General features: G+C 48.4%; 8 protein-coding genes across 8 annotated transcripts; 2 read left to right on the forward strand and 6 right to left on the reverse strand.

The window, feature by feature from the left end:
* On the forward strand, nucleotides 1-2,566 carry M437DRAFT_63723 (uncharacterized protein; the record flags this gene model as incomplete). Its single annotated transcript, XM_041024298.1, has 3 exons — nucleotides 1-286; nucleotides 327-1,126; nucleotides 1,508-2,566. The coding sequence occupies 3 exons, from the start codon at nucleotides 1-3 to the stop codon at nucleotides 2,564-2,566; spliced, it is 2,145 nt and encodes a 714-aa protein (XP_040882090.1).
* Nucleotides 2,567-2,872: 306 nt separating this feature from the next.
* M437DRAFT_73014 (MFS general substrate transporter) lies at nucleotides 2,873-4,276 on the reverse strand (the record flags this gene model as incomplete). Its single annotated transcript, XM_041025959.1, has 1 exon — nucleotides 2,873-4,276. The coding sequence occupies one exon, from the start codon at nucleotides 4,274-4,276 to the stop codon at nucleotides 2,873-2,875; it is 1,404 nt and encodes a 467-aa protein (XP_040882091.1).
* A 521-nt stretch (nucleotides 4,277-4,797) lies between these two features.
* M437DRAFT_63725 (uncharacterized protein) lies at nucleotides 4,798-6,781 on the reverse strand (the record flags this gene model as incomplete). Its single annotated transcript, XM_041024299.1, has 8 exons — nucleotides 4,798-4,878; nucleotides 5,153-5,478; nucleotides 5,535-5,602; nucleotides 5,655-6,058; nucleotides 6,106-6,173; nucleotides 6,223-6,259; nucleotides 6,315-6,535; nucleotides 6,766-6,781. The coding sequence occupies 8 exons, from the start codon at nucleotides 6,779-6,781 to the stop codon at nucleotides 4,798-4,800; spliced, it is 1,221 nt and encodes a 406-aa protein (XP_040882092.1).
* A 662-nt stretch (nucleotides 6,782-7,443) lies between these two features.
* Nucleotides 7,444-9,158, reverse strand: M437DRAFT_41944 (MFS transporter; the record flags this gene model as incomplete). The annotated part of the gene is made up of 6 exons (XM_041020479.1): nucleotides 7,444-7,986; nucleotides 8,030-8,129; nucleotides 8,181-8,387; nucleotides 8,438-8,470; nucleotides 8,517-8,921; nucleotides 8,971-9,158. The coding sequence occupies 6 exons, from the start codon at nucleotides 9,156-9,158 to the stop codon at nucleotides 7,444-7,446; spliced, it is 1,476 nt and encodes a 491-aa protein (XP_040882093.1).
* A 2,375-nt stretch (nucleotides 9,159-11,533) lies between these two features.
* Nucleotides 11,534-13,576, reverse strand: M437DRAFT_43191 (uncharacterized protein; the record flags this gene model as incomplete). Its single annotated transcript, XM_041020702.1, has 1 exon — nucleotides 11,534-13,576. The coding sequence occupies one exon, from the start codon at nucleotides 13,574-13,576 to the stop codon at nucleotides 11,534-11,536; it is 2,043 nt and encodes a 680-aa protein (XP_040882094.1).
* A 2,713-nt stretch (nucleotides 13,577-16,289) lies between these two features.
* Nucleotides 16,290-20,519, forward strand: M437DRAFT_82047 (Trs120-domain-containing protein; the record flags this gene model as incomplete). The annotated part of the gene is made up of 1 exon (XM_041027673.1): nucleotides 16,290-20,519. One exon carries the CDS (start codon nucleotides 16,290-16,292, stop codon nucleotides 20,517-20,519), a length of 4,230 nt encoding a protein of 1,409 aa, XP_040882095.1.
* A 2,219-nt stretch (nucleotides 20,520-22,738) lies between these two features.
* Nucleotides 22,739-23,812, reverse strand: M437DRAFT_41950 (NAD(P)-binding protein; the record flags this gene model as incomplete). The annotated part of the gene is made up of 3 exons (XM_041020480.1): nucleotides 22,739-22,896; nucleotides 22,970-23,720; nucleotides 23,777-23,812. 3 exons carry the CDS (start codon nucleotides 23,810-23,812, stop codon nucleotides 22,739-22,741), a joined length of 945 nt encoding a protein of 314 aa, XP_040882096.1.
* A 630-nt stretch (nucleotides 23,813-24,442) lies between these two features.
* M437DRAFT_42042 (uncharacterized protein) lies at nucleotides 24,443-27,095 on the reverse strand (the record flags this gene model as incomplete). The annotated part of the gene is made up of 3 exons (XM_041020495.1): nucleotides 24,443-24,869; nucleotides 24,920-25,881; nucleotides 25,968-27,095. The coding sequence occupies 3 exons, from the start codon at nucleotides 27,093-27,095 to the stop codon at nucleotides 24,443-24,445; spliced, it is 2,517 nt and encodes an 838-aa protein (XP_040882097.1).
* Nucleotides 27,096-27,254: the final 159 nt, after the last annotated feature.

The raw sequence follows: 27,254 nt of genomic DNA on the forward strand, positions 1-27,254 counted from the left end.
ATGACACAAGCAACTTTTTACAACCAATACCTGGATACTGTTGATGGCATTTTCAGGCCTGAGCCAATGGAGGCCAGGCGCTCCTCCGAGTCCGTTCCTATATTTGCAGGCGCAGTTCGAAGCTCGACATGGCCAATGTCACGATATGAACCATTCGAGACCGATCTCACCTCCGGCGGAGATCGTTATGGGAGTGACGACGGAAATGCAATCGACAGTAGTACAGAAGAGCCAGAGCCAAAGCCAGAGCCAGAGCCAGCAGCTAGCGATCCCAAACCGCAGCCTCGTGAGTATCGTCAATCTGAAAGCTGACAATCGCTAATCAGCTGAAGTGACATTCGAAGCCATTAACCCGCCTGAAGGATACACACCGTTGACATTCCGACCTACAATCCTCACGCGACGAGTACTCTTGGCTATCACCGCGTTCTATCTCTGCATCCTGGGTCTACTTGGGTACCTCATCCATCGCTCCCTTTCGTCAAAACGCTGGGAAATCCGCAATGTCAACTATTACCTGGCAGCACGCTATCTACCAGCAGTCATTGGTGTTTGCACCAACGCGTTGTTCACATCCACCACATCGACTCTGCGAAGGTTTCTACCATTCATACATCTAGCCGACCAGAAACATTTCCTAAACAAATACTGGGTGGGGCAAACGGTATGTGCGCGATACTTCCCTCTTTCGCAAAGATTTCATTGGAAAATCTGGTTCCTGATTTGTGGCAATCTCACTATCCACTTCACGATAGCGGCGAAGGCCACCTTATTTACCGTAGCAGACAATGGTGGCCATTGGCTAGTCTCTGTCAGGCTGATATCTGCGGCTTTCCTGGCCTTCGAGTATCTACTCATCGCCTCGATTAACATCTTCATCGCAATCAGATATGCGTCTTGTAGTACCGGTCTGAAAGCAAATTGGGACCCCACATCCCTGGCCGACATCATTTTGTTGTTCGCACCATCAGATACTGTGCCGAAGCTAAAGCATAGCCTGGACTACATCAGATGGTACAACATGTTTTCGCGCTCGGGACCAAAATACAGGCTTGGTTACTGGAGAATCACGAACGCGGCTGAACCAAGACCATCCATCATCTATGGGATACGCGAGATTAATCCGGTCAGTCCACCAACCAACACCAAACACCTTCGATGTTTCAACGACTATATGGATCAGAAGGGCTCTTTGGACTCGTGTTGCCAACATATTGACATCCTGAGACGCCTCTCAGACCAACCTTCTTCCCGGTGCGTACATTCTTTACACAGGATGATCATCTTATGCAGTTATACGGTGTCTACAAGAAAATTTGAGTGGGCATCATCATCTGTCATCCACAAAATCTCTTATATGATCGATATACTGACAGTGTTTCTGCCCAGGCTTTTTCCAAATGAATCTCACGACTCAACATGCCGCTGCCAAGATTATCCTCGTTGCTCGCACTATCCTTATCAGAGAGGTCCATTCACCTACAGATCCTTTTTGAGTCTTCTACAGATATGCCTCCTGCTCATAGTCGTGGATTGTCTCAGCTTTGCAGTGATCCGGATCTGGTTTTTCAACGGCACTGTTCTCAAAATGGGGCCATGGACCGTTCAATCAAACGATACCACCCCTGCGCCCAACGGTACTAGGTTCGTTACGCCATGGAAAGAGTTCATGCCGCCACCTGATTCTTTCAGTCGCCATGACAAAGCTGCTATGACCCGCGACTCCCTGGCATATCTACTGCTAAGATTTCTGCCGATCATGATTGTAGGTTGGGCTGGAGGCTCGATAACAACCATGGACATACATCATCGCTGGGTGCAGCCTTTCACCAACATGTACGAGAAGGCCAGCCTTGTCTCGGAAACCCTTTTACTGGATTACATGACCGTGTCACCACTAGACGTCATACCTCAAGCATGGGCCAACGGAAACTACAGAGTGGTGTACTTTGGCGTCTTGAGTGCTCTCAACTGGGTACCGCCACTGATAATGACTGGTCTCTGTGCCATCACTGAAACGGGCTCAGGAGTTGTTGTGCAACTTTCACCCACAGCTGCCTGCTGCGCAATCGTCTATTCGAGCATTTACATCTATTCTTTGACGTCATATTGGCCTCCAGCCAAAAGGCGGCTGCCTAGGGATGTCGGGAGTCTCTACGATTACTTCTGCTTCTTCTACGACAGTCAGTTGCGATGGTATCCAGAATTTGGTCATGCGGCATTCAGCAAAAATATCACAAAGGACGAGCTGCATGCTATGTTGCGGCTTAGACGGGATGAGTTTCGCTTTGGCCTCGTGGGCGATCCACAAGACCCGCATCCTGGCCTCGATGTTGCCAGACACGTCACCTGGGTTGCACCTATACCCAGCATCTACCAGCGCATCAAGAACCTGTTCAGAAGACGGAGAAGCACAAGCAACGCCAACGACAATGGGTCTGATTCGAATAGTGAGGATGATGCAATTCCATTGCAAGGCATCTATGCTCCGATTCCTACTCGACATCGTGGGTCGTCGATCAGAGAAGCCCATTCTCCAGCTGCTCTGTCGACTGCGGTACATTGAGATTCATTGACCACGCTCTTCAGATCTGTCGATTTCCTCCTGGAATACAATTGCGCTACATATCGTTCTGTCGTTTGCGAGATGGAGATGGTTGCTTTAAGCATAGTAGATGTGATTTGACTCAGGTTGGTTGGATTGATGCCTTCGGATACGAGTCGCATTGTTTGCTGGTCACATCGTTTGTTAGATCGACTTTTTGCACAAACAAACTGTTATTCAAGTAACATAGATTACATACACAATGTGATGCCAGAAAATTCAAACCCCTTTTGGAACTCCCATGCAACGCCCTATACACTCAACTTATCACCTCAGCTCCTGGCCCTCCTCATCCTCCTGCTGCCTTGCTCTTTCCCTAGCCTCATCGGCAGATCCTCCCCTCATCTTACTCTCCGCAAACCAATGCAAGAGTCCCAAATCATACCCAGCCTTCAAAAGACCAGCCACCACAAAAGCAGCTCCAAAATGTTTATGCTGAGCAAGCACACCAGTAAACAGCGGACCAGCACTCTGCGCAGCCGTCTTGACCGTATTCAAAGTTCCCATAACCGCAGTGCGCTCAGCGGGCAACACGACAGCAGACAAGAATGCAGATCGGGGAGCTTGATCCATGGATGCCAGTGTCGCTCTTAGAATAATAAAGACGACGGTGAGAGCGAGGGAGTGAGGTGCCGGCATCATCATGAGAAAGATTGCGGAGGGCAGGTGTGTGAATACCATTGTGTAGATGAAGCCGATGCGTTTGGAGACGCTGGAGGCGGCGATGTTGCCGATACTTGACATCAAGGAGGCTACTGCCATGATTGTTCCTAGCTTTGAAGGTGCCGAGCCGAATTTTTCGGCTAGGAAGTAGGTGATCAATGAGATGGAAGCCATTCCGGAAGCTAAGCTGTCGATGCTGAACAATCCTGCGAGTTTGAGAAGGGTTTTGCGAGAAGATGGACTAATCGTTGTGAATGCCCATTTGCTGGCTGGTTTGGGCTGTGCAGCGGATTGCGGTTGTTGGATGAATGTTTCTGCTTCTTCGGCATCGCCAGTTTCTGCACTAGAAGGTTTTTGAGGCACCTTCTCAAGCTCGCAGGCTGAGCTGAGAAGGAAAGTGATGCCAGCCTTAACGCAACCCAGCAAAGCGTACAACCAAAAGATGACTTGGTAGCTCCCAAGCGCTTTCTCATTCTCAGCGCCTAGAGTCGAGACCAGCCATCCAGAGACCAAAGCGCCGACACTGGTGCCGAAAGTGCCGACAACGACATACCAAGCAAACACATCACTGCGCTGAGCAGCAGGAACAAGGTGTGCAAGAGTACTCTCCTCGACCGCTCTGAATGGACCAATCTCATTTCCAGACGGCGAAATCACACCCACCACCGCCGCAATTAGCAAGATTGTAAAACTGGTTTGGGTAGCAAAGACAACACCGCTAAGTGCCATTGTCACTGACCCCAGCAGAATAATCTTGCGTCTGCCTAGTGAATCGGCGACAAAAGTGAGTAGTAGAGAGATAAACACGTCTCCGATTAGCGTCAGTGACATGAAAACTCCAATAAGCGTATCCGAGTTTTTGAGGAGGGAGAGATGGAGGGCGAGGATTATGGTTGTGGAGCCATAGGCGAACATGCGGAGGGTTCTGGTGAGGAGGATGAGATGCACATCCCGAGGTGCAGAGAGCAGTGTCTCGACACCGAATTCTTCTTTGAGTTTGGCAAGCATGTTGTTTTTGAATGTTTTGTGGTTGAAGGTTTCCAGATCATATACGTGGCATGGCCAGGTCGAGAATGTCACTGTAGCTTGGTGGGTTCCCGAGAGCTACGCGTCACAATGCAGTCAACGGTAGAGGCTTTTTACTGTGGCTTTTATATTTCACTGCAAGTTTATCAGACTGCCGGAGCCCTGTATAGTGTCTAGATCGTGACTCGGAAGACAGAATATCGTATGCGTGAAGACTGGTTACTCGGCTGCCTTATCAATATACCGGCCGGTCATCTGCAGTTGTTTCCCGCAAATCGTGCCAAGACTTATGTACGTTTTTGTGTCATCATAAAGCTTTGCATGAATCTTGTGCTCAAGGCCAGGGTCGCCCGCTTCGCAATGCTCGCCAGATAATCTTGACGACATAATCCTTGTAACACGCGATATTCGTCTTATATGATCATACTGATATATCCTCTAGATGTATAAGCATCAGTTATATGACTTTAATATGCGTCGTTGGTGATGATCGCCGGGACATATCAATAGAATGTTTCTGGTACCTGCTTCTTCACAAGCTCGTTCTCAGACAAGCATGTCTGTGCCCGACTTCTTTGGTGAATCTAGAGAACTGTTTCACGATACATACCAGAAAAACCCTGCAGATCAGAAGTACTGGAAAAGAGAATGAGAACGTCAAAAGCGAAGATTTTGTCTTGTTTGATATCATTATCTGCTGCTGAAATTGAAGCAAACCCTCCTTCTTCCACCGTGTTTCATGCTTGACATAGTTTACTTGTGTCCATTCAAAGACTCTGAGCTTCTGGCTTCCTCAGATTTGATTGTGTCGTCCTGACACGTGAGACGAAGCAGAGATTCGGTACCACAGATACTTACAGCCTCAGTAGTGATATCCACTTCCATCTGCTTGTGAATACCAGTCGATGCAGTCTGCCCATCGCCTTGACCAATGACAGTCTCAATGCCGACCCAAGAACGAGGGCGCATTCTTTCGGGCATATGGCTACTGCGAGGTTTGTACCTGGGAGACTCATCTGAAGTGGTAGGCTGAGCCATAGGATAGCTATTGCTGCGCAGGCCAGAGCCACCACAAAATCCAGGAATCATACGGGCGATGAAAGGGCGGAGCAATGGCAGACAGGCACAGATGATGGCGACGTTGGTTTCGACTATGGTCCAACAGAGAGTGACAGCACCGTCATCTGTTATGTGGTTAGTCTTAGTCTCAACCAAAGCAAGCTGTTCTTGCATGTCTCACAAGTAGTGTCGTCGCCGAGACCTCCTGTCTTGAAGGTTGTGATGCGCATGATAGTGACGATGACCACACTTGAAGAGATCGTTAGCGGAGCCAAATATCGAGAAGTTGGGAAAATCTTACAAGCCACCAAGTGAAAAGACCAAGCAAAGACCGAATTTCTGACGGGCAGGAATCTGGAGTAAGTTCTTGACCAACGGCATTGGCAAGATGAGGATGATGAGGTCGGAAATAGTGTTGAGCAAAGATTGTGCCAACCACCAGCTGAAAGGATCCACGCCACAGTGACCTGGAGAGTTCTTGTCCCAGTAGTGGCTGACGGGGATACACGAGAGGACATTGACGATGAGTGTGACAATACAGAAGACCGCGGAAAAGGCCATCAATGCGTACACAGACTTGCGGAAGTTTACACCGAAAGCCGTGACGTTAGGCGTGTCACCAAAGACACGGAGGTAAAGAAAGAGGATGGACAGCTTGGTAGGCCAGATGGTGAGTTTGTACAGTACTTGGGCCCACCAGAACCACTATTTAAATCAGCGATGCCAATGGATGAATTAGAGGGGTTCAATACCATGAGCGCCTTCGCAAGCTGTTCATCAGTAAGGGTGGACATGATAGCACCGTAGCCATTGGCAGCCGCTTTTTGAAGTCAGAGATGATGCGGTGATCAGATTGAATGTCGACATACCCAAGCATGCAACAGCGCTTTCCAGAATCGCGAACAACTTCGAGGAAGAGTGTCAGGAAAGGACTCGAAACCAAGCGCGCATCGAGACTCACCATGGCAACTACGATGAAGCCGTCCTCATAGCTGGCAGTACGTCTTCCTAAGCGAATAGTGAGGCGCAGTGTACAGATGATAAACGCCAGAAGAACAAGGCCAATGGCAACACCCTGGATAAGAGGCACTCTGGTGTGGTGCTCAGTGGCAGCGCGGATGGCGAGATTCGACCAGAGAGCTGGGTTCTGAGTTGGGGCCATAGCAGCGAACGTGAACGAATCTGTGAGGAATTGACAGATAGAAGCGCAGTTGGGAAGGAGTCGAGTTATCTGAAAACTATCAGAGGAACAGCGTGATCATGTCGAGTCGAGAAGGCGCTGCAAACAACAAAGCGTTGCAGTGATTGACATGACAGAACCTCACAAACGACAATAAGATCTCTCAAGCCTAGTGAAGCTCCGATACATCCAAACTCTCGAGGGCAGCCAGCACTTCTGTCGAAGGACTCACTATCGCAAACGCTCATTGCGTCGAGACCAACGATTGAGTGTTACAGATTTGATGGCATTCGGGAAGCTGCGTCCCACGGGCAATCAGGATGAGGGGCATGACGATACCAAGCAGGCAGGAGCAACCAGCCGAAGCACATACTATCGGCATTTCATACACATGATTGAGACTGCAAGCGGACTTGTCAAGAGATCAATAATGGCCAGGAATGAGTTTTACACCAGCTGCAGAGCAATGAATAGTATGATGACTTTTTTTCGAGATTCATCGCTTTGCCCAGCACTGTTTCGTGTCTGCTATCAGTAGCCGAGTTTGGGCGATCACGAGGATATCGATTCAAAGCTTCATCACATCCGACATAGTTGAATGCATGTTGAGAGTGAAGGAGAATGAGCGAGCGCGCGAGACGCGAGGAGCTCCTCTCGCACGGACCCCCGCAGTGATGTCAACCATCTTCCAACCTCCTCTGTTTTGTTCTTTCCAAGAGTGATCATTGTTGTTGAGAAAGCATACAGCTTGTGCAATTGAGAAGAAATATCTATACCCCGGTGCGCCGAGAACAAATATCATCCGAAAACAACGCCGATCGTATCTCGTAGTCAATGCCTTGCGACAAAGAATTTGTTCTAAAGGGATCCAAACAGCTCACATGTCCGAGTTTTGGGTCGTCCATAATGCTCAAAAGCTGAAGCGGAAGGAAGGATGGTCGTCCCCAAGATTGTCAGCATCTGGAAGCAGAAGCCGCTCGTCACACTTGCCCGCGTCTCTTTTGGCATTCTCTCTCTTCAATCCAACATAAAACACCACTGCCGCGACACCTGTCAGGATCAGCAATGCCAACGATGTCCCGTATCCGGTAGGATAATATGGCGCCTCTTCCTGGAAGAATATGTTGCTCGACACAAGTCCGCCAGCATTGCCCAAACCGATCATGGTGCCTGAGGTGAACGCCCTTTTGTAATGCCCAGATGCATTATTCATGACCCACGACACAACCATTGGCTGCACGATGTACCCAGCACTGGTGATGAAGAAGAGCGCCATGTATGCGACACCCGGTCCAACTGCAGGTGATCTTTGAACCATGAGGATGACGAAACCAACGCTGCCAAGGACTACTCCGAATTGCAAAGGCCAGAACCGGTTGTTGATGTATGTCGACAGATAGCAAGATCCCAGACAGAAAGCACTCGCGACGACATAAAGAGGAATCGAGTGAATCTGGTCGTATTAGCTTTGCCTCTACAAATTCTGGACGACCTACCTGAGCTGCTGCGGATGTGTAGCCAAGCTCCTTCAAAAGAGTTGGATTGAAGTTGTTAGTCGAGTAGTTGAGAGCTACGACACCGAAGTACATTGCTGTTCTGAGCAAGTTCGTTAGTATTTGGACATCAGAAATGGCATGTGAGACCTACGCAACCCAGACTTTCCAGTCTCTCGCACATCTGGACCAGTTGACTCGATCCATCCTGGCTTCGCCTTCACTGTCATCCATTAGGCGCCACATCAGTACCTTGCGCTCGTCTGGAGTCAGAAAGCGACAGTCTGCTGGCCAATCTGCAAGCCACCAATACATGAGGATGCTCACGCCGACAGTCACACATCCTTCGATGATGAATATCCTGTACGACTTGTCAGAGCCTCTCCATCAACCACGGGTGCATTTACTGACCATCTCCATCCGCCATAGCCTCTAACTCCACTCCTGACCAGCATTAGTGTACACACACAACACACTGAGGAGCACTCACATGTTTGCCAGAGCATACGCTAGCAGACCGCCGAAAGCGCCTGCTATGGTCCCAGACATATACCACCAACAGATCCTGCGAGGTAGCTCTTCGCGACGGTAGTACATCGTGATGAGAAGGATGCTTCCTGGAGATATACCGGCTTCGAAGATACCAAGGATGAAACGGCAGGCTACAAGGCCACCAAAGGACTTTGTCACACCCTGACAGATAGCCATGAGCCCACAACCGAAGAGCAAGAAACTAAGCCAGACGCGTGGAGCAATGCGCTTAAGGATCATGTTGCTTGGAGTCTCACAGAGGATGAATGGAATAAAGACGATGAAGAGGGCGATATTGTAGTCGTGCTTGACCATATGGAGATCTGTCAACATGCCTTCGATTCTTGCATTTGCAATGTTGACGCTGGTTTTGTTGTCAGATGTGTATGCTTCGTCTCGTTGATCGAACTTACCGATCGATGAAGGAGAGCATGAACATGACTGTGGGAGCAGGTACAACCCACCAGTCACACTTGCGAATGACTCTCCTTTCGATGTCAGCATCGATTTCTCTTATTCTTTCAATCGACTCCAGTGAATCATTTTGCGAGTCTTCCAGGGACGATTTTCGAGCTTTCTCATCATCGATAGAAAGAGGCATCGTCAACGCCTCTGCCATGGTACTCTGGTATATCAAGATGAGAAGGTGGAGATGAGAAAAAGATGCGGGAAACCCTTGAAAGGCGGCAAATGACTGACAGCCGAACAGTGGTAACACCGAAAGAAGGGTAACGGGCTACGGGGATCATTGGGAGATATATATGACTGTGGCCATGCCATGCGATGCTCCATCTTCCCGCTCCCGTCCTCTCACGCACGCACGTATACCAGGCAAAAACGCCATTGTTCCGCCAGTCCATCGAGCTTTCGGTCAATTGAAGATGATCTCTCACTTCAAACAAGCCGCAATATCCGCGTACTGAGCGGCAGGAGCTTCAGTGACCTTCCAGGTGCCAAGCAGGATAACCTGCAGCGTTCCTGCGCAAGAAACCTCAAGAAGGACAATTTTACGGGTTCTCGCAGTCACTTCGACTTTGGTGATGCAGGAAAAGCCAACGTTGAACTCATGGCGTGCAGTTCGTGCGACACCACAACCTCAGCTCCACCTTAGTTGAATGCCGCTCCAAATAATCTGAAAACCTGTATACGGCACATACTTACGGATCAGGTAACTACATGCTATGTCAAAAGCATGGTCCCGTGAAGGCGGTCGAAGGCATGCTTTCTCAGCCTCGGCTTCAAATTGCCGCCTCCATGATCACAACAACTTCAACCATCATCCATTAAAGCTGACAAGTCTGACCAGACCAACTTTCATGTTACAGAAGCACAATACGATCGAATCGAGAAAGGCCACTTCGCAAACAAAATAAAACCCACCGAGTGCTGAGAATTAGCCGGCCCGGTCACCGAGTACGACTCACTACCACATACCTGGTCCAGTATACTCGTCTCAACACGACTCATCGCGTCGCTCTGCTGCATGTGGGAACGGTTCTCCACAGATCCTCCCGCAGAATACCAGTCCTCATAACCAGGTAATGCTCTGGAGATCTGGTAATACCCCTCGGGAGCCTGCAGTGCTGGTGCGACTTGATTGCGCGATTATGTACCGCTCTACCTCATGCAACCATCCATATCTCGCTTTGATTTCGGTCGTAACGTATGAACTCCAACGCTGTCGGTGACTGATAAGAATCGCAATGGCGCTTTTCTGCAATGTCCTGATAGAGTAAGGAGGAAGAAGATGGCTGCTTGTCATGTTGCATTGGCTTCGTTGTTAGCGCAGGCAATCGCGTGGTGGATATCACTGCACGACTTCCAGCATATTAACTCGGCAAATACGCAGGCGCCTCAAGGTAGGACAATGAGCCATCGTCCAAGCTCAAGAGGTCACAAACAGAACATGCGAACAGAGACGTTGACCACGCGCTTTCTTGATTTGCGCAAGGACGCCGCATTCGAATGGAGACACGCTCAATGCAAAACAGGAACAGTATCAAATATGAGAGATCTGGCACTTGGGATGGTGGCCGATTATCCGCCTGAGTATCGTGCCGTTGTCGCGCAAGAAGGTCTGCGAAATACTTGAGACAAAATGTTCACTAATCATCGCGCACGACCACGCTACTTACCTCCTAAGAGACTTTTGCCTAATAGCGTTGATCGGCTCGTACTGATGGCTACACGTATCTTCTTGTGTCCATCTATCTCGTACGCCCAAAAACTTAATCGAAGAGAATAGCATAGATCAGGACCAAAGATCTCCTTCATCTCCAAGATAATGAGACAAGCAGTTGTCATCTAAGGCTGGCACATCAAGATGATGCATCAAGATCCATCTCATGGGAAAGACAAAAGAAGATAGAAGATAAGAACACCCCCCAAAAATCACCTTGAAACACAACATATCTAGTCGAGTCCAATAGAGACCAACGCGAGTGTGAAAGCCGTACCTTCCAGGTTCTAGTCGATTGCTCTTTATTTATTTATTTGCCAAACACATGCTTTTCCCATGCAGTTAGTAGTAAGCAGAAACAGAAAGAGCCAGTCTTTCGTCCCTATTCTCTCCGGTCCCTTCCGTCTTGAGATTTGCGAATGTGCAGAAAAATGAAGTGCTGCAATCCTTAACTTGGTCGAATGTCTTTTCTTCGTCAATTTGAGAATGTTGCATGAAGCGAAAAAAATAGGCGGGCTCATGTTGGCTGGCGTTTGTTTCGCCTCTGGAAACCGTGGCTGTGTAGATCACAAAGACTGGTGGAAAGCCCACGCTCTGACTGTACACGATATGCTTGTGAGATATCGACAGCATTCGTCTTGCTTTTCAATCTTCATCCGAACAGACTTCAGCATAAATAAGCATGTCTATATCTGTACTCGTGATGCTAATTTCTACCTTCAATTCTGTTCCCTCTTAATCCTCAACTCTACTCAACCCCTTCTGTTCAACCTTCTATCCACCCCACAACCACCAAGTTACTCCTTCTTGACAACATTCCTCTCCCTCAACATCCTAATCTGCTGCAACCGACTCCTCCATGTACTAGGCAACTCTCCCATGCCCCTATTACTCCACACTCTACAGAACTCCTCAGCATTGAGAGCAAGATTCCTCACATACGCACTCAACGCAGCCCCCGAAACAACCGCCGTCTCCGCCGCTGAAGATATCGCGGGGAAGTCATGGCGAGTAAGTACGCGCACTTTGAACCACGAGTCTTCAAACCAACCAGCATTATGCAAACGCGTGCGCGTCTGGATAAACGTTTGACGAGCTTCAGGTACAACGACGATATAGACGTAGTTAAACGCCGAAGGGAAAGTGTTAAAGTCAAACTCGAGGCCGGAATTGTTGAAAATGATGTTTACGAAGTCATTGCCGATGTGCGATTTTTTGCGTGTGCATTGTGGGTCCGTTTCGCGGTTTGTGGGCATCATGGTCGTGACGTGGTAGTTTAGGGTCGTGATGCTGTCGCTGTGGCGGAGTGTGCTGCGGCCGTCAAACATGCCTTCGCTGGTATCTAAGCCAGCCATGTTTTCACGGTTGTTGGCGAGCGAGACGCGCTCGCCTAGACCAGCAATGAAGAGGTTGTAGTCTGGAGAGCCGGAGACGTTGGCCAAGATTTCGTGTTCGTGTTTTTGATTTTCGCCAATGTAGATGACGCCAGCTTTGAAGAAATCGATGGGTGAGATGCGGTCAAAGATGCCAAGTGCACGACGTGTGGCATCGGTGGTAGGGAGAATGACGACTTCCAGGTCGCTCTTGAAATTACCATTGATGGTCGAAGCGAATCGTTCTTGGTATATCAGATCTGGGGTCAGTGGATCCTCGCCAGCATAGACGAAGCGATTTTCGTCAGTGCCGGAACTCCTTCGCTCGATGATTTCAACGAGTCCATTATCGAGGTGACACTTTATTGTCAGAATACAGTACTCAGAGACCCATGTTTGCGTGACTGGATCTACTGATGGTTCACTCGTCATACCAAGATCCAATGGAAGTGGTTTCACAACATCTTTGCCTTCTGTAACTCGCCAAATATGGTCAACAGTGACGATGGCTTCATCAAGAACTTGTCCGGATTGGTCGGGGGAGAGCAATCTTTGTTCCATCCATGGGAAGTGCCTTTTTTGATCCTCTTTACTCAGAGCAAGAAACCAGAACGTAATGACGTGGTAACTAAGCGCAAAGACGTATTGTGGAATTGCGAGGTCTTCGGTAGCTTGGCGGTAATTGCTCTCGACGACCGAGGCGTTTCTGGTAGGTGGTCCTGTTGACCTTCCGCGGTTTTGTTCATCGAATTTCTTGCCTCTGGCGTAGTCAATGTAGCTGAAGCATACTCCAAAAACTGTCTTGATCTCGTCACCATGAAATTGGTTGACCAACTCATCGATACGAGATAATCCTGCCAGAAACTCAAGCACATGGATGGCCGAGTCTGATTTGGTAACAATCGTAGACATCTGCGCCACGATACGAACGAGATCTCGACTCAACGATACCGGCAGCTCGTAACAACTCAGGGTTAGCGCGTTGACGCAAGCTATAGTTGTACGATCCCATAATGTGAGACCTTTGACAAGAGTGGTGATTGTGTCCACGTTCTCCTTCCTGGGCAATTGCCAATGGTACCCGATACAGGTAGTGAGAATGTGATACAAGCACAAAGCCACATCGCCTTGTCGCAGATTTGAGGTTTCTGGTGGTCTGAATATCGTTTGAGACTGTATCTTTTTGCAAACCAGATTTCTGAGTAACCTGATCTCGTGGATGTTCTCTGCGAAGAGGGACTGGTTGGATACTTGAGGACCGACGTGAACGATAATGTAGCTGTACACTTCCCAGTCACAGTTGGCAGACTCCAACAACTGGATGACTGTCTCGAGCCAAGATCTCATGTTGAGGCTGCAGTCGACACCGTCAACAGGTTTCGTCTCTGATCGGAGTACAGCGCTCACGGTCGTTGGAGGTGACTCGGGCAGCCCATGGATGTCACCATACTTCCAGACAGGTGGCATGATTGATATTCCTGACTGCAGGGACGATCTGCGGGATTGCAAGAAAGGAGAGTCAGAGTTTCTGTGAAGCACCTTTGCAAGACTCTCGCCTTCCGAATTTGCAAGGAAGAATATGCGATGGTCTAAATCACTTCGAATACGGAACAGGCCTCTGAGCAGCATGACAGTAGACTCCGCAGGTCTTTCAGGTATGGCGATGAGTTGGAGCATCTCATCATACACTCTTCGCGACCTTTCGAGTTGATCCACGCTGCTTCTCATCAATAATGCCACCAGTCCGGCGTCAGGTAGGATAGATGGTAAATCTTCGTCCTGTGGCTGTTTCTGCGAATCACTCTCGGGGTTTGCCTCCTTCGGACCTTCTGGCTCAGCAAAAAATGGTGTCTCGATGAGCTCGTGGAAACAGTTCGTGCGTGCAGATTTCACAAACACCTCCAAAGTTCGATAGAAAATTGCATCGCTCACTCCGACAGTGAATTTGAGTAGAACGTGCACCAGATTGCCTCTGAATGCATAGTTTGTTTCATTGTCAAGCGCAGTCACAATCAAATCGCGACACGTATTGGTGGCCTCCTCTTCACCAAGTTGTTGAGCCGTGCGCCACGCGGATTTGATGACTTTTAGAGCTTTCTGACGAAGTGTGAGGTGACAAGCAGTGTTGAAGATGAAATGGCTGGCAAGTTCCTTAATCTCACCAAGCCAATTGCCAATCGAGATGCGGAACGACGACGGCTGATATGCGGATATCAACTTCATCGACTGTTGTTCTGTCAACCACGGCGCCACGTAAAGTGCAGTCCGACGCAGTGTTCTAGACTGCTGGAGGCTAATCCCATCGATATGCTCGAGGCATGAAATAATTGCGCGAATGGTTTCCCTTCTATTCTCGCGATCTTTCATGAAACGCTCAAGAGTGCCGTCCTCTTTGTTCAATCCGACCAGGAGAGATTCTAGCGGAGCTTTGGCATTTCGAATGATGGCTTCCTGTATGTGTATCCAATCCGGAGCTGCAAGGAGTTTTTGTTGCATCTCCTCATTCTGGACAAGGACTTTGATTAATTCCAAGCGTAATCTGGCATACGCAGAGGCATTCTGCTCGGGTACAGATCTTGCCAGTGCGTCCATCAGACGATTGATGTCTAAGTCGATCGAGTGACTTGTTGTAGTATTTACCAGCGACAGTTCGAGTAAAGCAGCTGCTCCGGCAGCTTCTAGAGGGCATGTGTTGTCGTCTTCGAACCTGCGAAGGAGACTTTCAATGGTTTCATCTTTTAGATGAGTATTCATAAAGTAAGAAAAAGTCCTGCTCGTCTTATCCTCCAGACCATTTCGTTCTCTCAAGAAACACAGAGTCCTCGTAGCAATCAGAACTGCATCTTTCGGAATATGAGTGTAAATGATCAAAGTGCCTAGGATATCGCAAATCTTGTCTGGGTCGTCGAAACCCAGTCGATGTCGTAGTTCAAACATTCCCCGGACCAGCAATGTTATGTCGGCATCACTGAAGAACCTCGCATTGTATTTGATAGTATTGTTAATGAGGTCAAGTGAGGTTGAAACAGGCAGACCGGATTCCCGAGCTTCTCGTCTCCTAACGTCTTTCTCTGCAAACTCGGAGTCAACTTCTCGCAGAAGTGCAGGAGTCATGGGTGACAGCAGAGGCTCGAAGCCCTCGAGTTGACGGCCATTGTCGGTGAGTATCGCAAGAAGGTACGAGGGAAAATCAGTATAGCGATTTGTGGAACCATCTTGGTACAGGGTGTGAAAGAAATGCAAGCGATTCGCGGGGGTGCACTCTGGTTTGAAAGCGAGCTTCGCAATAATGGCCAAGCCAAGGTCAGTTTTGACGAGATCCTGTTCACGCAGCAGCTTTTCGGCAGAACGAAAGACCTTTTCCACATCGGCGACAGGGAATTCGTCTATTGAAGCGCATATTTTCTGCTGAAGCTGGATGAGGTCTTTTTCCGGGGCTTGGGTATCAATTTCTCGTAGCAAAGTTTTCAGGTGATATAGCGGCTTCTCGGACTTTGATGAAGCTAGGGATGTCGGAACCGAGAGTTTTGAAGAGGCGCTGTATATCTTGTTTAGTATGGGCATGTTCAGTTCAGTATGAGGAAGCAAGCAACGAGCGAGATGCTGCGTGATGGACAATCATGGTGATTGATGCCCCGCCGTTAGCCGGCGCTGACGCGACATGGCCCCGGCTTTGGGTAATACAGTATCGAGTTGACGAGTCAGTAAAGTATGAAAGGTAAAGGTTACCCACCTTCTGTTGAACCTTGGTCTTGGAGCTGCTAGAAAGTTGCGCTCATAAGGGTCCCTTAACCCTCTGAGTAGAGCCATGTTTTAAAGGTTAGCTAATCACGTCACGGCTCTTTCATAAGATAAGGTGATGGTAAAGAGAAGAATCAAGCAAATGTCGTGTAATGCGGGCGCGGGAGGAATGGTTTAATGAAGAGTATGGATCGTCTAAATTGGATTGTCTCCATGCTGATGCAGGAGTAGATGTGTAGGATGGTTGATATCTTTAATCAGGCAGAATGTCATAGGCATTTGTATGAGATTGCGGAGGAGGTGCGGAGGAGCCGCGCCCAAGACCCTTAGACTCAGGAGCTTTGATTGGCCAGGAACAACAACAGACAGAGTTATTGCGCCTTTGGCTCTTCCCAACTTGTTGACGATTTGTACTAGAGACGAGCCATGTCATGAGGAAATGGCAAACGACTACCTCTCGCCCATCGCGCCGGCGCGCGTGCGAGTCCTCGTCCTGCCTGCCGGGCGCATCAAGAAGCTCCGCTTCACCACCTTCTTGCAACGACTAGAACAGCACGACACCGTCCGACTAGGTGACATTAGTCCTGATGCCAAATCCACGAATACTCTTTTCTCTCCTTTGGCTTTTCCGAATGGCTCCCTTCTATACAACTTCTCAACCTCGGTCCCGCCCTCCTCGCACTCCCAATTGGTCCCCTTCGACCTGTTCAGAGAGCACTTGATGGTCCTGGGTATTGTCGATGCAAAAGAATACGAGTCGTCGCCTAAAGAAGAATTGCAACATGTATCAGACAGGTTGGCTGAACAGCACCCCAAAATACTGCTTTCGCAACTACTGGTTATGGATTGCACTCAGGAGCAGCAAGAGAGTTGGAATTTAGACAAGGCAATCTGCGTCCCTCCCTCGCATGCCGCAAAGATAACTACCATGAACACCGTCATGTGCGATATTTCAGCCAGACTGCTGTCAGAGATGGGCACTTATGCCACTGCCGTACAAGCTCTGCCAAGTGTTCAGTCACCAGGTGCCTCCACCTCTCGTCCACCGCTAGACCGCTCTCTTTCGCTGCGCATGGATTCTTCACGTCCAGCCTCGCCCGCCGATTCTTCCTCCGCCATTTCTCGCTCCGAGACACCTCCTCCGAGAGGCCCGCCCACAAACTTCGATGACATGGGAGCACACACTCGATCAGACAGCGGCAAGATTGCGAATAGAGATCGCATGTCGACCCAGGCTTTTGCCTCCACTAGCGCACAAGAAAGAGCAAAGAACAAAGGCAAAGCAAGAGTTGGCATCGTCGTCGGAAACTTGTACATGCTAGCTGGACGCTGGAACGATGCTTGGCGAGAACTCGTTGAAAACACAAACAAGGCTCGTACTGCCTCTGACTATCTTTGGTACGCAAAGGGCTTGGAGAGCATAGTAGTCTGTATGCTTTTACTTATTTGGTCTGGCTTTGACTTCCCCATTCCTGCCATCTGCAATTCTGGACCTGACAGATCTTCATCTCTTATCTCTTCCGCCATCACCAGAGATGGTGTACCGCCTATAGGTCAGCAAGACCCTACCGCTGCCAAACAAGCTGCTTCAAGAGCTTCCAGACTTTTTCCCGATCTCATACCCATGATCATTTCAGTATACGAAAGAACAAGCACATTGGCTGGTGAGCCCATATCTCCTGTTGCCTATTCGGAAAGTGTCTTGAGGCTTTCAAAGCTACTCGCCTTTTTACAAAACGCAGGTGGTGAGCTGGACTCTGCCATCTTACGAAAGATTGCTTCCTCATCAAGTCGCTCCTTGTATCAACCAAAAGCTAATGCGGGCTTCTCTGGTGGCATTTCAAAACATGCTATTGCTGATATTGCTCTTCGTGCATACCCACCGCCAAGTGCTGGGGTGCCTCTTGCCGATACTGTAGCAATTCAGGCAGGCATAGTCTCTGTTCTTTCCATGCTCGGTTTTGAGCGCAAGAAAGCTGTCATTGTGAAGGAAATGATTACACTTCTCGTTCCTGCTCTAGTTCAAGCCAGAAAGGTCGGTGCTGCTGAGATGGGTATACATGCTGCTGCTAGCTTGTCTGCTGTGTTCAGTACAGGATTGCCGTCCTCGGAAAACACCGAGGAACAGATCGGTCTTGGAAACATGCTGCGAGATCTGCATTCTACTTATGGCGCTCGCGATCATGACCATCTCGAGACTGAGAAGAAAGCATCAGAAGATGAGCAGGAAAATGTTCTGGATGTAATGATCAATGCTACAATCGCTTTGGCCACCCAATCAGCCAGTACCAAGTCTTTCGGCAGTATTAACCTCAAGATCGACATACTCAGAGCGTGCATCGATTTCTGTGAGGCATTACCAGATCTACCAGGTGTCGTACATTTTTCTGCTCTGCTATTACGAGTTGTTGGTCCGCAGGGAACCATGACTGTGCACGAGCATAACCGTCGTGTTACGATGGTTACTGAAGAACAACTGCGGTTGATATCCAACATGGCAAGGACGATAAATGCTGCAGGTAAGATTGGTCTGCCACATATCCGAGCTCTTTACTGGGATGACTTTCTTGTTCGGAACGTCCAGTGGATTGACGATCCGAACAACGAAAAGCTGCGAGAGCGTCACAAATCTGACTTGCTGTTTGATTCCGACAACAAACCTGGAAAGTCGCCTTTCTTGTATAATCCTTTTGTTAAGGAGACTCACAAGATGGAAGATAAAGTTGTTGTCGTTGGCGAGCCGGCTGAGCTTGTTGTCACACTGCAAAATCCGTACGACTTTGAGATTAGGATTGAGCATTTGTCACTGGTCACTGATGGTCCAGCGGTTGATATCGAGGAGCATTCCATCACCTTAGGACCCGCCAGACTTCAAGATGTTGTAGTTACTGCACGCGCCAAAGAAGAGGGCCAAATTCGGATCATCGGTTGTTCTATCCGGATGTTTGGGTGTAAAGATCAAGTCTTCCCAATTCACCAGTCATCTTGGAAACCAGACTTCCCAATCAAGGTGAAAGAACTTGGCCTCTCGGCCCGGGATTCGGCATCCGTCACTACACAGTCACGCAGCTCTAAAGGCCGTTCATCAAAACCTGTCCTCCCACAGCCAATGACTGTGTCTGCTGTTGCCATTCAAGCTCAACCACATATTATCCTTGACAAGCTTGACCTTTCAGAGTCCGCCTTGATGGTTCTGGAAGGACAGAAGAAAACATTCCAAATCACATTAAGAAACACCTCGTCGCACGTCACAGTCGACTTCCTTCATATATCATTTGATGACTCCTTGAAATCATCCATTCATACAGCTTTGGCAGCCAAGGAGCTTACCAAGCCCGATATGTACGGACTTGAGTTAGAGCTGTCTACCAATCCTACATTCACATGGGCTCGATCAGGAGGTGGTCAAGACATGACTATCCTGCCAGGCGAGCTGGCAACCTTCGACATCACCGTGCTCGGAAAACTAGGTCTTGCAGGCGCAAAGATCATGTTCGATTATGCATATCTAGGCAAACCCTTTTCAGAAGTCGAAGGTCGGGCATTTACACGCCAAGTTGCAGTGCCAATTGATATTACTGTCAACGCCAGCATTCAACTCCATCGAATCGACTTCAGCGAGTTCCCTGCTGATTTCGCCTGGACGAATAGAGAGTTACAGGCACAAGGTCAACGACCAAAGTCACCGCGATCTCCATCACATCCAGTAGAGAAGGGCAATGATCGCTTCCGAACTTTGCTGGACCGCGTGGGCTTGGAGTCGAGTAATGAAGAGCATTGTTTACTTCTTCTCGATTTGCGCAACTCATGGCCAAACCCGTTAACTGTGTCTGTCCAGGTGCGCTCTTCATCTTCTGATGAGAGCTGGGATCGCGCTTATGCAGTACATGAAGTTGTTCATCCTGGTCACGTAGCACGTCTTGTGTTGCTTCTTCCTCGTTTGCATATTGCAAATCCTTATGCACCCATCCCAATCTTGTCCCAGCAAAATCAACGACAGTTTGTTGTATCCGCTGATGGACCAGTTTCTGCAGACCTTGAGCGCGCAACACGAGAGCAATTCTGGTTCAGAGAGGAAGTACTCAAATACCTTCGCGGTACATGGGAAGAAAAGGGCTCAGACAGAAACGGCAATATTGATCTTCGCGGTCTCAGAATGAGTCCAAAGATGATCGAGACAGTACGACTTCAAGACATTACAACCACAATGTCTGTTACATCCACAGAAAATGACGATGTTCAACGAATTGGTCGCAGCAGGTTCACTGTCAAAGCCGAGAGTTTATTGACTTTACGAACGACTGTACACAACAAGACCAACACCACAATCAGAGCACTCCTGCGTCTGCAACCAACCCTCGCCGACCAAACCTCTGCAGAAACAAGTCTAGATATCTCTCGCCGCTTGCTGTTTAGTGGTGTTTTGCAACAACGTTTGCCTCCTCTTCAGCCACACAGTTCTGTCACTGTTGAACTGGGGCTTTGTCCTCTTGTCAACGGTGAATTTGAGATCAGTGCTTTGGTGGAGGAGACTGCATTGGCGCTGACTGGAAAGAAGCAGATTGGTGAGGTTGAAACTGAGGATTTTGAAGCTGGGAAAGAGGGGTTGGAGAGGAAGGAACGCAGGGTTTGGAGGGGCGAGGAGGTGTGTAGGATTGTTGTTGACTAGAATTAGCGTCGGTGGTGATGTCTGTCATGCTGTTGTTTTTGAGGCTTTGTTCTTCATACCCGGGTGTTCTTCGTTGCAACAAAAAGCTTCTCATCGTGAACCATACAGCCTGGAAGTATATTCTGCCTCTTCATAGTGTAAAACCTGCTTTTGATCACGAGGCAGGATACAATTACACCTGTCCTCAAGGTCTTAACATTGAAACACAATGAAATCTTCATTACGACAGTGACCACGAGTTTAGGTCATTGTCGCATGCTGTTCTACACTGGGGTTCCATGATCAACTACGGTACGACCTCCCTGGTTTTGTCAATTGCTCTGTATGCAAGATTGGCTTCTTGAACCAAGCTATGTATGCCAGTCTTTTCCAGGCGGGATATGGTGACGGAAAATATGACGCCAACACTCATGCAGTTGCATTAAGGGATAATGGAGTTGCCTAAGATCTAACCCAGTATTACGATATTGTTGACAAGGATCAACACGTCGTGCCATCAGATGACGAAATCCAGGAACTACTCGCACTGGCGAACACTGAAAATCCATGATGGCATGTTACTCTCTTCTTTCGACAGTCAGAATCGCAGCCAAACTTCTTTGGAAGATACTCCGATAAGGTTACACAAGTCGCAAAGGCAACAATGCCTGCACCTCGGACACTCTATCCTGACATTGTATTAACCTGCTCTTATTGCAAGTCATCGAACAAAGTCTCGGGTCATGCCATCTTTTGCGCCAGATCCAGGAACAGAGATGAAACTCGTCAGACAGCGCCCCCTTCGACCTTGGACATCGTTCGCATCGTTAGGACACCAACCATCTATGTTATGATGCGGCCCGAACGACTTTTGCAATAACGAACCAACTGCTTTGTTCAACAGTAGAAAGAAAGCGACCTATCCTTGTCTCAATGGGCACTAACAGTATCTCCTCGAACTGGGGACGAATCTATGAGTTTGTTGAGCGGTATCACACACAGTATGGCGAATTGATCATGGTTGTCAGGGTGATAGATTCTAAGATGAACCATGCCAAAAGAACTGCTTTCCTCAGAGTGTTGTGTCCACATGATATTGACGGTCAGTCATCTGGGCTGTATACATCAACCCAATTTTTACAGGATCAGCTTTGCCAATGACTAGTAGAGTGAAAGTCTATGCTAGATGGCCATAGAGAGAAGGCTGAGGCAATCGGCGCAACTCACACACGGGTTGGTGGACAGCGCCTTGAGCGGAACAAAAAGAAGAACAAGAACAAGAGTAGGGAAAAAGGAAAAGAAGAGGCCTCAGAAGAGGACTCAAAAGGGCACTCAGAAGAAGTCGAGAAGCACTTCATAGTGCTTGTGTGTTGCAGAGATGCTTATCCATATTCGTAACAGGTTCACAAGGCTTCTATGCTCCGTATCCATCGGTATACTGATTACAAGCTCCTTTATCTATCAATAAACCAATTCTAATCCTACAAAAGCCGCACACTGTCTGTAACCTGACAAAAAGATGATCTAGGAGCAGCAGGGATAGACGCTTCGATACTGCAACGTGTGTTCTTCCTGACCTACGCCAATAATGCTGTTGTCTGACACTGGACATCTTATGCTGAATCTCTCATGCTTCGTCTCTCCTGGTCCCATTGTAGATTCTTTTTTTCTTGGCTGTGTTCCTGTGTCAACGCTGTCTGAACATTCTTTTGATGCTTGCTTGTTCTTTCTTGACGTTATTGTATGTATGGGTGTCCTCTCGCTTTACAGATTGGATTTTGTAATTACAGAAGTAGAAGAGTTTCTCATGTACTTTACACAAATCGATATAAAAATTGGAACAATACATCCGCAGAAAAGACCCCCCATAGTGTTGCTGTCTCTTGTTGTATATCTGAACTTTGCAATTAGGCGCTGAGGTGCTATACCCTAGAGAAACAACTGTCGACATCGACCTGACGAGCGGGATATATAGGTTGCGTGGTCGCGGGCTCACATGTGTAGGATGCGGCTGTTGGTGTTTGTCCTCCAAGTAAGTGCTTTGCTGGAGACTTGCTGAGGCTGTGGAAAGGGAAAAGTTGTAGGCTGTCATTTGAACTTTTCTTATACTGGCTTTGACTAAAAGAAGGCAAATATCAAGAATGGTCAATAGAGCAAACTATGACAACAAATTAGAAATCAAACCCAACACCTGCAACAACACAAACATAGAAACAACAAGAGTCTTCGGGTTTGTTCTCTTAACCATAAGGATTCCATCCACTGTTGACCAATTCGACAGTCCTCTTTGTCGCTTCATCCAAGTCTTCGTCCGGTAAATCGAGACCTTCGTTGTCAAGGCCTTTGCTGCTTTCGTAATCGCCGCTGCCGTCTGGGTAGAAGACTCTTGCGTACATTGCTGTTGTGTTGGAGTCTTGTCAGCTCTTCTTTATTTGTCAAGAGATGGAAAGATGAGGGAGAAAGAGACTTACCCCTTCCGAACCCCGTCCGATCTCCGTTTTTCATATCCTCAATACCCTTGTTATACCTTTCCTTCGTCCCTTCATACCTAATGTCCCAATCTTCGTCTTTCGTGCCTAACACCCTGTGCACACTATCAAGCATCTCTCTCTGACTGACTTTGAAACTACTGATATACAAACTCTTGTTCCTGAACTTCTCCATCTCTTCCTCAGTCAAAGAAACCAACTCCGCAATCGCCTTGCCGCAAAGTTTCCAAGTTGATGTATTCATCTTGGTCAACCCATCATCGTAGAAAACAGCTTTTTTGTTCGCAACATCAATTCCATAGCACCAAGGAATTCCTAAACTCCATTCATACCAAAACCCACAGATGAGAGAAAAGTGAACCATTCCTTTGCTCTCAATGGAAGTGAAACATTCTTGAGCGAGATGACCCCAGGGGATATCGGCGTTGATGGCAGAGTCCAAAAAGTTGTAGCCGTAGGCATTGGGGATTATGTATTTTATGCCTGCGGCTGCGGCGGCGGCAACCAAGTTTTGATGGACGTGGGGAGGTGTGGTGACAGCGAGGGTGATCATGAGCAGATCTTGATCTTGAAGTGCTGAGGTTAGGTTGGAGATGGAATCGTAGTCCACCTCGATGACTTTGACGGACGAGGGGACAGAAATGTTGCTGTTTTTGCGTGTGAGAGCGGTAATGGAATGGTTGCTTCTCTTGAGAAGTTCGGTGATTGTGTGTTTGCCCATGTTGCCGGTTGCCTTTTTGGAAAGTTGTTAGTGGGAGGTTAACAAGGGTGGAACGTGGGAGCTCCTACGCCGACGATGGCTATTTTCTTAATGGGAGAAGACATTTTTTATGATTCGTGTTGTCGGATGTAGATTGAAGGCAGCCGATGTGTTTGTTTGGAAGTTCAGACATGAATGACAGCAGAGTGCTGACTTTATATGCTCGTTGATGCATGTCGGATATAGGACTTTCCCAAACAGGCAATCATCGGAGATAGCTGACTTCGGAGAAGACGGACAGACTCATTCCACCGACCTGCATGCATCCTCCTGTCTACCTCTACTATCATCGATACTTCATCAAAATACATACAGTCAGGAAGTCACGATGGAAGTTCGGTTGAAATGAAAGGCATCAATCAATTGTGCTGGTGGCTAGAATACTGAAACTGCCGACTCTTCGCGCCCTCCTTTTGTGAGAACGCCGACTTTTGATGCAAAATTCTTCTGACCGGCTGATGTATGCTGTAAAGACTGTGAATGTAAACCTCCTCTTCTTAGTTCACTGCCGCAGGATGTTGTGCATGCTCTTTCGTGAGCTCCGTATTGCCGCTGTAAGTCGTCAATGTCGTTACTGTTTATCCGCCTTTCTCTTCTTCCAGTTTTTGGTGTTTTTCTCCTTTTTCGTTGTTCCCATAATTGTGTCGTCTTTCTCTTCGCTTTTCTCATTGTAGCCTCATTTATTTGTCAAGATCTCAAAGAATATCGGCTGCATAGCCATCAAGATCGGCTTGAAGAACAGCTCTGGCCTTCTCCATGGCGACCTTGATGCGTGGAGCAATCTGCTCACGTCTGGCGTCAGACATCTTCTTTCCCTCAAAAGATTTGAAGAGAACATCGCGGAGGTCTGCGTGCATCTTCTCAATGCGTGCAGTGGTCTTGTCAGCCCAGGCGTCAATGACTGGAACCAACTTGGTAGAGATCTCGTTGGACATCATGCTGTAAGGTCCTTTGCCGCTGATGACTTGCTCTCTGATGGACTTCATGCGCTCCTTGGTGACGTTCTTGGTTCCGGGCGGGAACTTTGAGAAGGCAGTAGTGAAGATCTTGTGCATCTCCTTGACAAAGATAGGCGAACCTTCGTCGTAAGGTTCGTCAGAGATAGACTCCAATGCAACCGATCTTTCTATGTCAGTATTCTCAAAATCAAGTTCGGATATGGAAATACTTACCTCAGATCGGTCTTGAGCTCAATGACACCCTCCTTGATATCGCGAGTGCAGATCTTTCTCTCGTCCTCGAAAAGTTCAAAAACACCTTCCAGGTTGGCACCACCAATAGTGTCCAGCATCTCAAGACCATGGCGGATCTTCTCGACGACTTCGCAAATGTTTTCACAGATGCTACCATCGGCCTCGTTGATGGCATCCCAGGTTGACTTGAGAAGGCTAGGGACATCATCTTCGACAACAGATAGAAGATCCTCGATCCAAGAGACAAGTTCCGGTTTCTTGCTCTTGGAACCCTTGATCTTCGGGTTGTGTCTTCCTCCTTGACGAATGAAGACACCCTGGGTACGAGCGGCGTATTTGACAGTCCAGCTGTCAATGATCTTTTGAGCGGCGTCAGCCCATGTGCTAGAGAAGCGGGTGTTCAAGAGCTTCTTGTACTGCGTCGCGGCTTTGATCAACGAAACTTTGCGTCCCTCAATGCCCCAGCGTGTATGCTGCTCAAAGAGTGCCATGGCAGCATCGCGAGGAGGCATCTTGGGTCCGTCGGCCCAGATGGCGATGCGGCGCATCTTGGTGATACAGTTTGCGGAGTGGCGTGCAAAAGCTCGAACACGGTCTCTGCTGGGTGTCTCGCACATGTATGCCCGAAGTTCTTGGATACCTGTCTTGTCGAAAGAAAGAACAGCCTTGTTGGAGCCATTCATGTAGTGTTCATGACACTTGTTGGCGACAGTGATGACACGAATCTTGCCAGAGTCGTGTTTGTTCTGATACTTCTTCTGAGTAAAGTGATCGGTGACAATACGGTCGCGGACGGCAATTCTGTACTCGAAGATCTGGCGTTCAATGGCCTGGACATCAGCTTTCGCTTGCAGCTTGAGACTCTCATCATCCTCGTTGTCCAGTCGAAGCTTTGCAGCCTGAAGAGACTTTTCAAGAGCCTCGAGATGAGCAGATTCGACCTTGTTCCATTTGCTCTTGGATTTCTCAACATTCTGTAAATAGTGTTAGTATGGCTTCATAATATCAATCGATATGAACTACATACCTCTTTGCCGCGGAGTACCAAGCAGACATTTTCCGCGCCCTTCAGCTTGATGGTATCTCTCAAGCTCCTCTCCAACTCAGGAGTTGTCAAGCATCTTGAGAGATCAGCAACGAAGATGACCTTTGGGCAGTTGACTGAATATGCCATTGATGTCTTGCGTAGATGGATGTTGGTGTCCGTGTATCCAGGCAAGTCTGCAAATTCGATACCCATTGCGAGCAGAGGTGAGTAAAGTTTTGTGCGAATGCTGCTGACAAGAGGTGCGAATGCTCCGCGCTCAGCGAATCTGGTGTTCTTTGCGTGCAGTTCTCCCTTGTTTCCTGCAGTATACCTGAGCTTGCGCATATCCAGATCGATGCCCTCGGAAGCAGCACGATCTACGATCTGCTGGTACAGAGCATCCACAGCCGAGTCCGAGATTTGTTCACCATCTCCAGGGAGCAGGCTCTTGGCTTCCAGAAATTCTTCGACATCATCCAAGCTCTTCAATCCATCCTGATGAGAGAAGAGGTCGTCGAAAACTTGCTTGCTTGACTCGGCGGAATCGCGAATGTAGTCATTCTCTTCTTCGGCCTCATCGCCTGAAATGGATCTGACATAAGCAACCAGATCGATGAGACATCTCTTGATTAGGTTTTTGATAGCTCGGCCATTGAGAAACAGAACCTCAACCAAGAACATAGAGTCCCGGGTTCCATGGTTGAAGATCTGTGGATTCTGAGTAACACTTTCCATTGCAGCATCAGCGTTGGCAAGACCGGACATGCCAAGGACATTGTTGAGAGTGGTTGTCTTTCCCGAGCCGCTGTTGCCCGTCAATGCAAAGAGAGTTGGTGGGATGGCGGGAACGTTGGCGTTCTTTTCCAACCACTGAACAGTATCATTGACCGACTTGTCTTCGTCTTTGTAAGGAGAGAGAGCAGGCAGCGCAACCTCTCTCATACAGTAGAGAAAGTGTTCCATGGCGTCCTGATGGTGCTTGCTGTGAACTTCGAGTTGTGGGACAGCCTCGTGTTTCGAGTACTTGTACTCCATTCCAGGAATGTACTGGCGAACAGGGCCTCCTCCATATGCCCGCGGACCAGATGCAGTAAAGATCTTTGGTTTCTTGGAGTCCACGGACGACATGTCGTCTCCTGCGGTTCTCTTCACTGAGGCATGCGGTTCGAAGAGGGGCGACTGACGATCGTTGGCTTCAATGTTGACCTCGGACTTGATCTTGGTGCCGACCTCCTCGTCCTCTTCGATAAATGGCATTGCAGAACGAGACGATTGCAGAGCTGTGTC

Source organism: Aureobasidium melanogenum, assembly GCF_000721775.1.
Source record: "Aureobasidium melanogenum CBS 110374 unplaced genomic scaffold scaffold_4, whole genome shotgun sequence".
NCBI lineage: Eukaryota > Fungi > Ascomycota > Dothideomycetes > Dothideales > Saccotheciaceae > Aureobasidium > Aureobasidium melanogenum.